This window comes from Candoia aspera, chromosome 2, assembly GCF_035149785.1.
Source record: "Candoia aspera isolate rCanAsp1 chromosome 2, rCanAsp1.hap2, whole genome shotgun sequence".
NCBI lineage: Eukaryota > Metazoa > Chordata > Lepidosauria > Squamata > Boidae > Candoia > Candoia aspera.
The window spans coordinates 99,172,119-99,184,739 of NC_086154.1; the positions used below are offsets into that span (position 1 = coordinate 99,172,119).

Below are 12,621 nucleotides of genomic sequence, written 5' to 3' on the forward strand. Positions count from 1 at the left end.
ACATCAGGAAAGGGAAGCAAAATCTGGGTTATCAGGGACTGGAGAGGAGTGCCAATGACACCCACTTTCCCAGAGGAACAGCAAGGAGGTTAATCCCACTAGGGATTTTCCACTACCCCTCCTTTCCCCCTTCATTGTGCATGGCCAATTTGCAAATCCTCACAGAACATTAATTCCAGGCCCAGCAGAGACAAAGAGAACAGCAGCTAGAGCCCGGGGGGTTGCCTGGGTGCAAAGTCTGCAGCCTGGCATTGTCAGAGGACTGAAGAGGACCAAGCTAAGAGGCAGTGGCCTTTCTATAGCACTTGTTTAGACACCCTGCCAAGGCACAACCAAAGGATCAAGCACTCATTACCTCCTTTTCACTTATAACAGCTAACAAACAAGGGGGAAAAAAGAGCAGTACAGCTGGGGCTAACAGCATCCTTTTCCCCAAAGCATTTTCCATTGCTGAACAAAGGTAAACACTAATATTGCCTTCCTGTTCAAGGATCTGTCAGTGCCACCAACTAGGGTGGGGCAGCAATGATACCATCAGGCTTTGGAGAATGTGGTCCTTGGGGTGCTCAGCCAAGCAAGTGTTGCCAAGCCTTTGATCTCACCTAGCAGCCTGCTAGTCCTGCAGAAGCTTATGCTGTAACAAAAGCCAACACAAAGCTACAAGGCATTGGAGTGACTGAGGAGGGGAGGGAGGAGACAATATTTGCATAGGGCAGTGGTAGGACAGGAGCTGCAGTAGACATGGCAGAATGCCCCCACCCAATGCCACCATGGCCCCCTCACATGCCTGTTTACTACCTATTCAAGTCAGTCTCCTGGAGCTCTCTCACACCAATCTGGGAAAAGCGAACACCTGCTTGGTGAGAAAAAGATATGAAGCAATCCTCCTAGACGACCCACCACCACTGGCTCTGCCAGCCCCACCCGAGCTATCTGGTTGAGAAGGCGGCAAGCAAGCTGAGCCCATTGTTAGCGCTGAAAAGGGGCGATGGAAGGAAGATTGCCAAGGCAGCCCACCGCACTCCGTCTCTACCTCTGGACAGACGCGAGCAGGTAGGGCATCCCTGAAGCCGGGAGAGCGCAGGGCGAGGCTGACATAGTCTAACTGCCCTCCCCAACCAGAGGAGGGAAAAAGAAACTGCGCCTCAGATGGAAAGCCCAGGAGTCAGTAAGCTGCCAGAGAGAGAATGATCGGGTCACAACAGCGCCCTGGGGGAGGGTAATCACCGCTCCCTCACCACCTTCCCTATGGACGCTGAAAAAGAAAATAAAGAACACTCGGCCAACACCATACCAGCCCCCTCTGCATGTCACCGGCCGTACCTGCACCCCCGTAGGCTTTGGCGAGCACCCAGGCCAAGCTGGCAGCGCTACGCGCCCGAGGAAAATCATACTGATCCAAAGGCTTGATCTCGGGCACCAGGAAGCTCTTCCTCATGGCCGCGGCAGCTGCAGGGGCAGCGGCAACCATGGCCCCACCACCGAGAAACAGAACTGGACTCGGCCTGGTGTGGCGGCTGTGGCGGCGGCGGCGGCAACGGAGAATAAGCTGGTGGCGGTGGCCCCAGCCGAGCGCATCCCAGTCCGGTTTTCCCTCCCCTCCAGCTCCAGGTGCGAGCGCTCGCCCAATCGTCCCAGTTTCCCGGCCCCCCACCGCCACGTGACCGAGGCCGTCAATCAGGGCAGGGGCGGAGCTTCCAGACAGGTAATTGCCCGGGGTAAAGGGAGGCGCTGGTCTAAGTGGGTTGGGTGGATTGGAGCCGCAGCCCAGAGTGGGTGGGGCGCGGGCGCCTTGCACCAAGCAAGCTGGCGGGGGCCGCTTGGAGTCCATTGAGCGTTTGTGCGAGCGCTCTCCCAGCAGTGGTGGGGGAAACGAGAAAGAAGACCGGGATTTCCCTCTCTTCTTCTCTCCCCCGCCGCGTTCCTGGTTATATAGGCTGGAAACGACTACGCCAGCCCTTCTGCTGGAGACACAAAGGAACCGCAGCCCAGACTGGAGCAACCGCGCGCGCGCGCGCTCGCCTTTTTCGTATGCACACCTCCACCATGTTAGCAGGCGGGCAGGCAGACATGAGTGACCCTCCCCGAAGGAGGATGAGTTATCCCTAAGAGCTTATCCCAGCCCACCCCAGTCCATTGCTCATTTTCTTGGCCAATACGCAGCGCGAGTTTGGCTTTGCGCCCGGCGTTTGTGGGGAAGCGTTGGTTTGGAAAACGAAGTACAGTTATGCTGCTGCTGCTGCTGCTTGCTCCAACAAGCTCCCATTTTCCCAACTAAGATGCTGTAGAGCTGGGAAAGGCCACCGACGGGAACGGGGGCCTGGGGCACTCTCTGAAAGAAATGCTAAGGGAGAATTAAAAAGAAACCTAGAAAGGACCGAAATCAGGTTTATAAGAAAGCGTGCATGATGGGGAGGTTTGTTTCTCATAGAACGTTAACTCGGGGCAACCAATGGAAGATTAAGGGGCGATAATGGTATAAACGGAATTTGAGGTTGAAAGATGTGTTAAAGAACATTCGGTTTGGCTGCAGCCAGAAATGACCATTTTGTTAGGTTGGAGCCATCCTAAATCCTACTGATTCGGGGGGGGGGTGTATCTAAAGCTTGGATGGTATGGGGAGCAAAGTCTTGAATCCTTTTGTTTTTCAACTTGAAATTACTTTTTTGCCCAATATTCATTTTCCTGTCTGCAGTTGTCCCAAAGGAAAACAAATGGTTGGGATTTAAAAAAAAACAAAACACCTTGTCCTGTGGGTCTTCCTCCTTACCCATGTTACATGAAATAGTTCAGTCCACTACCTAATACCACAGGAGGAATTTGGCAGTTGAATAGCCTTAAAAGGGAACTAGATAAATGCATGAATGAAGGTAAGCCTAGCAAGATATCTTGGCTCTGAGAGCATCTGAAGCCTCCATGATCAGAGGCAGAATAATTCCAAATGTCAGTTTAACCATTTATACAGGGAAATAATGCACTTGTCAGGGTCTTGTTTACTTGCTTGTGTATACATGTGGATGAAACATAGTTTTAAGTTATTTCTATTGCCCCCTATTGCATGTATAAGCAAAGACAGACACACACACCTGTGCTGCTCCTTCCTCTCCACACCTTCCTAGATAGGTCCTATCCTGTTCACAAGATAAGCGTCCTCAACAGCTAAACATTTCAAATGTGATTTTAAATGAATTTATTTTAAGACCTTTCACATTTTCAATGAGCATTTGAGGTTTGTATGTAGCCAAGGGCATGTTTCCCAGGTGCTTCAATTTTATGGTTTATTCCAGATGTCAGAGTCTTGAAACTCCAAAGAACAATCCAGGGAGCAGGCAGTTTTGTATATTAACATGGAAATGATAGTCTGTTTTTCCAATGCTGTGGAGACAGAAAAAATGTATAAAACCGGCCCTCTGAGTTTCTTGTTTCTCATATTTGATTCTATATAAGCTTCTTTCCTTGATATCAAGCTTGAATTTTGCCCCATAGAAATAAATGGTAGTTTTGTTAAAGTATGAAGCAACCATCAGTTTTTAGGTAAAACTTAGGAGCAAAATGTACTTTCAGTGTGATTCACCATAATGAAGGGCATTTGGATCTTATCAACTATTTCACAATGCATATACCCTTGGCAATATCTGATTGTGCTGGAACATTTAAATTGACATAGGATGGCAAGCAGTGAAACATCCATGTGGGTGTACAATGAACAGAGAAATCTCTTGAATCTCATGCCTCCAGATAGATACATTGTGACTGCGATTCCCAGAATTACTACCCATTAGCCATGCTAGTTAGAAATTCTGGGAGTTAAGTTCCAAGATAACCAGAGGGCATCCATTTAGGGAAGACTATTTTGGGCCACTTGTATCTATTTGCATTTTTTTTTAATGTGTCTTGCCTTTTCCTCTAGAAACCTAAATTCCACTAACTCTCTAGACTAAAGGGTCATCAATAAAAGAACCTGAAGAGACCTACATGACTGAACAGCAATTCTGACAAGTAAATGAGACAACACATGTGTTTTATTTAGCAGGGAAACAACATATCCTTTAATAACTTCAGTAAAGTATGGTATCGGATGGCACATTTAACAAAAAGTTAAACTGCCTTCTGACAATATATATAGATGGAACCAGCTAATCTCATGAGGTAAATAATATACTAATCTGGGTGCCTCCGCAAGAAGCTCTATCTTTACATAGTTTATATCCTGTGTGCTGTTTTCAGATACGTTGACCTGCTACGCTGGAAGTCATGGCATAATGTAACATCCATACCTCTCTGCTCTGAGAGCTTAAGGGAAGGTGGACTTCATATGCCATTTTGACAGATACAAGAAGCCCCATATCTACATGCCCATCAACAGCAGCTTAGATGGAGGTGGAATGTGGAGCAGGGGTCCTCTCCCAAGACATAACAGGGACAGGATAGATGTATGGGCAGAAGCAGTCTTTCAGATATTCACATCCCAGTAATTGAAAGTTTAAAGGTAGCTTTGAACTGAATCTATTACACGTTTTGAGAGCTAATTAAAGAGGTAAGATACATACAATCACAAAATAGAAATCCACGATCACAGAAGCAGACTCAACACTCAAATGTATGTAAGTATTTATTTACTAAAGCTTATATGCCATTCTAATCAATACTGCCTCGTTGCAACTTACACTGATTGCATTCTGGGCCAACTGAAGTTCTCAGGCACTTTCCAGAGGCAGAGCATAATATGATAGTCATGCCTGGATGTATAACTGTGGCAAGGCCAGTCTCTAAAAAACAGCCCACAGTTTGCACTCTGTTGAACTTAAGCAAAAACTGCTATTTGTTCAGGAGCAATGCCAATCTTAGGAGTTCTTCTAAACTGCAGATCTCCTTAAACAGAAAGGAAACTCCTTCCAGAATAGGCTGTCTCTTCTTGGATTAGCTATTTATCTAACCAACGGAATTCTACCTTGCCTGGATTAAGTCACATCTAAGCTCCTACTGATTCTAGAATGTGGCTGAGATTATCCCAGGTAATACAGCCTAGCAAGATCCAAATAATGGATCTTTTAAAAAATAACAAATCCAAATTAATTCTATTAAATTTCACTTGAATTTAAAAAGAGCCTTGCCAATGACTAAGGTTCCTCTTAATCCAAGTGCTCCTGTGAAAGGTCTCATAAGAGGATAAGTAAAGTAGGTAACCGGTCCTCATTCTCTTTTCTCCTTCCCCCAAACAAAACATTTCCTAGAAGAAGACAAGACTTCTAGTGGCTTTGTGCATTTTCTTAGTAGCTGTCTTCTGGAATGCGTGTGCCTGTGTGTGGGGGTTTTTTGTTGTTGTTTAATTTCCCACTATAATACACAAGAACTTTAAGGATTTTTTTCTGTCCTTTTTTCTACACTGCCAGTTAGTTTCAAACTAGTGTGATAAGAGAATGGGAAAACTCTATATTTGTATCATTCTGAAAAATCTCAAAAGCATTGCTCAAGAGCAGTCAAATGAAGGACTTCTTCACTTGTCTTAAATTATTAGATTAGCAGTGAGAACATCAGTTGAATTTTAGCTTCTGCTTTTACCTAATTCCAATAGCAATCTTCTCCACCCTGGTGCCTTATAGATATCTTGGACTACCATTCCTGGAATATTCAGTGTAGTCCAACATATCCAAAGGGAATCATTTTGGAGGCAACTATCATAACTACATAACCATGATCTCACTACCCACCAGTGTCAGCTTGGTCAGTGGGCTGAGATAATCAAGCATTTCTTGTTTGGTGGTCTTGATCTTTCAATGGATACATGTACCAAGACTGTCTGTTTCTCTTGGGATTGCTCTCCACTACCCTCATTGATTAAATCAGGAAAACAGAATTGCTAGTGTAGTGGGACAAAGTCTGACATCGACTCCTCTTGGGGAATGCAGTGCAAGTTTCTGTGTGTAAATGATTAACGGATTTACAGAGAGGTTAGCTGGAGCATTCTCTGGAGTCTTTAGTTTTTGCCCCAGTAAGCGACTCAGACCTTCGGTGTCTCTTGTGCAGGTGCAAATCCAAATAGTTATGATAGAACCCTCACTGGCTGAGAATCTGGGGCAGGATGGTGCATGAAGAGCTGGAAAAGAGAAGACTAAAGTAATCAAGGGGGCTTGTATCCCCTTAGGAAGAAAAGCTTTGGGCTTTTTATCGTAGAAAACAATGCCAGTAAGATATGGCATGAAAGTAGTGTATGAAATCATGCACGATGCAACAGGGGAAATATCCCCCCTGCTCAAATATTAGAGGCTAGAGTCATGCAATAAAGCTGGATAGTGAGATATTCAAAACAAAAATAAAGACTTCTTTACTGTCTACTGCATAGCTGAATCAAGATTTGTAAGATGCGGTGGCAATCACCAACTTGGAGAGCTTTTGGGGGGGGGGTCATGGAGGATAAAAGAGCAGCCACCACTAATTATAATAGAAATATAATAGTTACATTAGAAGTGGTTTGCCTGCCAATGCCAGATCCTCCAGATCAAATGGAAGGTTGTAAAGGTGCTCCTCTTTTAGACTTGCCAGAAGCCACTGTGGGAATACAATACTGGACAAAACAGGTCTCTGAACTAATCCACCAGGGCTCTTCTGATGTTCTTCTGTTCCATCCCTTCCTAAGATCTGATTGTCCTTGAGCATCATTCAGGACGGCCAGATTCAATAAGGAGCTTATTCAATGTGGAACTTTTCAAAAGTGCATAAAGATTATTCCAGTTTCCCCCTTTGAATCCTCTGCTTTAAGCTTCACAAATTACTTCTCAATATGGAGAGGAGAGCTGACTGAGATTTTAATGCAATTTTCTTTTCTTTTGTGGGGGGGAGAAGGTGCATAACACCATTTTTTTACTGATATAAATACACACTTAGAAGAATATAGAGAATATAGTAAGGAGAAAAACAGTAAAGGTAATAGAATACAGGTGTATAGACAACAAATGGTAACAATGTACATAAAACAGAGACTGCCAGGTTCCTGTTCTACCTTATTTTTCCCAAATGTAGCCAGCTTTCTCCTGCAATTGTCTATCCTGTCATTCTGTGCCAACCTCACTCCAATTGTCTCAAATCATGGCACTGCTCTAGATTAGTTTACTGCATTTGTATCCTGCTTTGTCTCAGAGAGCTCAAAAAAAAGAGGAGGGGGCTTGTCCTAATTTTACCCTACAACAACAGCTGTGAGATAAGTTGGGCTGAGAGAGAATGACTGACTCTGTGGTCAAGTGGCATTTGAACCTGGGTCTCCCCATCCAACTTCAAATTTACCTCTCTTCCCAAATTTCCACAAATCTGTTTCATAGCTACAATCCCATCTACTCCTTCCTACCCTGTGTTCTATACTGTAGACATGCCACCCAGCACATCTGGAGGGCATCAGCTTAGGAAAGATGATTCTAAGTAAATATGCTTAGGAGGATACTAGAAAGCTGCTTTTTCTTATTTCTGTATAAGTTCACACAAAAAACATTAGGTTCTTAAGCAGCCACCCTGTTTTATTAGTTAACCCATGAACCTCACAGAACCATGCAAATTTAGCCACGTTGTAAGTTTTTTCAGGAACTCCACTAATCTGATACAGGCTGTAATTTTACTATTAGTCTGCTTTTTAATTATTTTAATTCTAAATCTGTCCTAAAATAGTACCCAAAGGGATGTTGTCAACAGATTGTTACTAATCTGAGTTCTGGTACAATTGTTATTGAATCAGACTGTTGCAAAACCTTACCCCATGTATTTATTAAATAAAATTTAGTTATTTATTAAACAAACACTTAGATTGGGTTCTAAGACATTTCAACAGGTTCAATCAGTTGCGTCCTCCCACACTGATCCCAGAACATCTCTGGAAGATTAGAGGGCCCTCAAAACAATGTGGGATAGAGTATTGGGCAGCTGCCCAGAGAAAGGAATCACCCCAGCCTTCATTAATATCACAGCTTATCTGTGCAGGCAAAAAAGGAATAGTTAGTTCTAATTTTCTCATACTCTTTTAAGATTGTTAGGAACAATTGGGGGGTGAGGAAAGGAGATTGAAAACAGTACCACCTGAAGGCTGAGCCACCTTGTAGACTTTACCTTATACAAGTTCAAATGTGATGTTGTTTATCTGGAGATGAGCTGTGAAACTGGGTTGTGGAAACCTGCCAGCTATTTGTAGAGGCAAGTACCACATGCCAGTGTATTTCTCTCTTGAATTATTATGTTGTTCAATTGTCCTAATTAAATATTAGCATAGTCACACCTTCAAGATCAAGGATAAGACAGAAGAAGTGGGGCAAATGTTTTTTCTCTTTTTCCAATTACTAGTACAATTCCAACCCTCCTTTCTTCCAGTGACAGAGTATGTTTGCCCTATCAGGTTATCTCCATGTAAATAGTTTGGTTATCACTGAAATGACTCCTGCCATTGTCTTCTCCACGTGTCCCCAGTGATTATTATTTCTTTGATGAGTTGAGCTGATGATCCTGCTCTAATAATTTCTGCCTTGGATTCATCCTGACTGGAGAACAATAGCAGGAAAAGAATTTCAGTGCAATGCTATAGAATGCATAGTGTAGTTTTTACTTACTCAGAAACAAGGGTCAACAACTGAAGTAACTTTATATGTAAACGATTGTAGTTTTTGTTCTTTTTTCCTGAACTAAGAGAATTGGTAGCAACTTCAACTTTTTGACATTCAAGGTTCATAATAATCCCCAAAATTGTCAGGTCTTCCACTGAAGACAAATAGTTTTGTGGAAAGGCTGGCCTGTTTCTCCTCTGCAGAATCCAGAGGAGAATTGCTGGCAGATGATGGCAGATGTTAGAGGAAGAATATGTGAAGGTGCCTCTGGCCTTTTGTGTGAAATTATTGAAGCCCATGTTGGTACTGTTGGTAGAGATATGGGGCAAAATAGTCATCTGGGCTTGTTGCAGTGTCCCTGTCATGAACTCATGAAATCCCGCTGCAAGATGGGAGGAATCACACTTAGCATTAGCAAGCATTGGCTTTTCCTTAGCGGCCTGGAGAATTACTTAAATGGGCAGGATAGAAATCATGTATATTGATAAATAATTATGGGGACATAGGTGGTTCTCCAGGGATGTTAGATGGAATCATATTAGCTAATGGCCAAGAATAATGGGAGGTATATGAGGGTCACCAGGGCTGTTGGAAGATCACGTATGTGAAGTACCCTGTAGAACTGAAAGGGCTAGCATACATACTCAGTGCTATTACTGTCAAACTAGTCAGAGCTTTTCAAATATGAGTGGATACAAAGTGTAATAAACCAATAGTCACCTACCAAACTCCCTCTCCATCCTCTCCCCAGCCCAACTCTCACTCAGGTTGCAGGGGGAAAGCCACACAATCAACAGGCCAAGCAGGCAAGGCTTCCCCCCCACCACCAGGAGCCAGATTACCCGAACCCTTCTCAGTCAGGTTTCAGGCTGGGTTATAGTACTGAGACAGCATTAGTAGGACTGTGGAGGGCTTGGGATGGTGGTGGTGCATCCATCCTGCCCCTCCTCCATCTCTCAGTGGCTTTCAATGCCATTTCAATGCCATATTACCAGAGTTCCTCTTTCGGGGGTAGATGGGCAGTGGCAAAATTTGATAAATAAAATAAAATAATAAAATATCCTTTGGACTGGCTTCTGGGGTTGGGAGTGAGGGGCAATGTTTTGCAGTGGTCCTCCTTTTTCCTTTGTGGCTGGTTCCAGTCTGTATTGGGGGGAGAGAGATATATCCCTAAGCCTTGTGTGTGGAGGTTGCCTGGGGGATTAGGTCTTTCCCCACTCCTCTTTAACATCTGCATGAAAGCGCTCTGCAAGCTTATTCAGCAGCATGAGATGCAGTATTATTAGTATGCTGATGATATTCACCTATACATCTCCATCCTCCCTAGTCAGGAGATGCTTTTCAGGTGCTTATCCAGTACCTAGAGGCTGGAGGGAGGGATGGGGAAGAACTAGCTCTGACTCAATCCTAGCAAGATGGAGTGGCTTTGGGTTTTTGGCCCTCCTGGATGCTATCTTTGACTTTTGATGGGGTAGCATTCCCCTGGACAGAGCCAGTGCACAATTTGGGCATCTTCCTGGACTTGCAGCTCCTGCTTAAGGAGCAGGTAGCAGCCATGGCTAGGAGGGTCTTTGCATAAATTCATCTTGTATGCCTATTGTGCCCATTCCTGGACTGGGAGGCCTTGTTCACTGTCACACACACCCTGGTCTCTTCCTACATCCTCTTCCTGGATTACTAAATGCACTCTACACATCAACCATCCAGAAGTTACAACTGGCCCAAAGTGCAACAGCATATAGAGTTCTGGGTACCCCATGGTTTGCCCATATTACACCACTGTTGCACTGGGTCCTAGTTTCTTTCCAGGTGCAATTCAAGGTGCTGGTTATCACCTTTAAAGCCCTGAATGGCACAGGGCCAGGTTATTTTCAGGACCGCCTCTCCCTGAGTTGTCTGCCCATTCCACCAGACTTGATAGGGTGGGCATGCTCCAGGACTCTTCCCTTAAATGTAGTAATCTGGTGGAACCTAGGAGGTGTGTTTTCTCCATAGCTGTCCCTGCCCTGTAGAACAGCTCTCCCCCTCCCGCGATTCAGAGGACCCCCACTCTTTTAGCCTTCCAGAAGGCTGTGAAGGCTGGCTCTTCCCCCAGGCATTGGGTTAAGGTATAAATGGAGCCCAGAAAATATAGGATGTAAGTGTGTGCTGGAAGTGTTGTTACTGAGGACACAGTGGGGTGTAATATAGTATTGATGTTGTATATTGCTGTTTTTTTTTTGTTCCTTTCTTTAAAATGATCTTGTGGTGAGCCACCCAGGGTTATGCTATATAACATGGGTCACCTTATAAGTATTTTAACGAATAAATACATTTCCTCATTGCATCTCTGGTACTGATGTACAAGTTCCATAGTCTACAAAAGTATGGTTGTAGTCAGCTATTTGATCTCCACCCATCCCAAATTGGCACATCTCCAGTATATAAGATTTCCTCCCTAATTAAGATACACTACAATCTCTACCTATAAATTACAACACCAGGAGGTATGCCTGTTGAAAAGTAAATTTAAATGGGGATGGTGGAGTTTTTTTTGTTTATTTTGTTTTTAGCTGGGAAGCAAGACCTTTAATTAGTAGTTGCACCTGCACAGTTCCCATGTACCTTTTCTCCCATTTGTTATGCTCATTCAAACCTCTACTTAACTGTTTAGACATTGCCACTCCACCTTGTTAATTTCACTCATCTGAGAAAGAAGGAAGGGGCTTTAGCAAGGAAAAGGAAAGGAGGTCTCTCAAAATAAGAAATGCTCAACAGACTTCTTAAAAATCCACTTCATCTTTACTGACTTGGGCATGATTTGTGACTATGAGAGCTTAAAATGCCTGGAACAAATTATGATCCTGTAAAAGGTTTGTGGAGAGTAATGCTTTTTAGAATCTCATCCATGGTTTGCTATTGGTGCCTAATCAGTGTAAATGTTGAGTTCCCATGCAAACAGGACTATCTCCAAAGTCACTAGAGTATGATAACCAATATTTCAAATCCTGCAACTAACTATCTGGTATCTTCTTCCTTATCATAGCTGTTTACTTAGACGTTTCCGCCCTATTTGGAAATCAACTCTATCTGGAACAATCGTAGTTCTCCCAGGGTCAACATGAGGTGGGAAGTAGGAGGACATTTTCAGCCATTGGAAGAGTTTACATCTCATGCTAAATCATAAAATGGTTTGCTTGTTCATGGCTTATTATACTGTATGAACACACCATGCTGGTTGATAAACCATGTTTTATGGCTTAGGTGTTTGCAGATGGGCTACAACAGGATTGCAGAACCTGTTGTCTTCCAAATGTTGCTGAAGTACCTCATTATACTCCTCATTATTGGTCATATTGGCTACTTCAGCACACAAAAGGTCCTACTTTCCTGATTCAGGGACTATTGTAACTAAGCATATCTTCACTTTAAAGCTAATATCTGACTTTTGAGAGAGAAGGAAACTTCTTGCTCTGATAACTTCTTGAAGTGTATGTTTAAAAATACTGATGCCTGAAAACCAATGTATCATTGCAGTATCAAAGTTAGAAATAATTACTGTTTCTAATTAACACTTTTCTCCCATTCCCAGTTTATACAGAAGTTGTGAACAAAGGCTGCCCTTTGTATAAATGGCTTGTCTCCAAACTGCACATAGGACCTTGAGCTTTCTCTGCTTGGGAACCCAACAGGTGTCTCACCTTTGGACACAAACTTCTAGTAACAACACTTATTCTACTCCAAGAATCCAGAGTGTCAAGACTGTACATAAGTAAGCAAAGAAAGGGACATACAAACCATAAAGTATCATTTCTGTGACAATCTCCCATGTCATCTTACCGCTTTCCTCTTTGCTATGCAAGATTAATACTGTAGCTAGATAGACCCACATAGTACACAAGCCAGAATAGTTTGATTTCGGATTGGATGTTGTGTCAATGCACTGCAAGGTTTCACAGCACTTCCAAAATACAAGCTTGTTAATCCTCCCAAACTCAGTAAAGCAGACTATCACTTCTCTGACACTGAAAAAGAATATTGGCTTACTAAGATTACTTAGAGA

At 43.5% G+C, this 12,621-nt stretch overlaps 1 protein-coding gene across 1 annotated transcript in view; it reads right to left on the reverse strand.

Moving 5' to 3' along the window:
- CAMSAP3 (calmodulin regulated spectrin associated protein family member 3) overlaps nucleotides 1-1,604 on the reverse strand; it is a 43,816-nt gene extending 42,212 nt beyond the window's left edge. The window contains exon 1 of the mRNA XM_063292542.1: nucleotides 1,324-1,604. Coding sequence (XP_063148612.1) covers nucleotides 1,324-1,471 — 148 coding nt within the window. The 5' untranslated portion in view covers nucleotides 1,472-1,604. The remainder of the gene's footprint in view (nucleotides 1-1,323) is intronic.
- Between the last annotated feature and the right edge of the window lie 11,017 nt (nucleotides 1,605-12,621).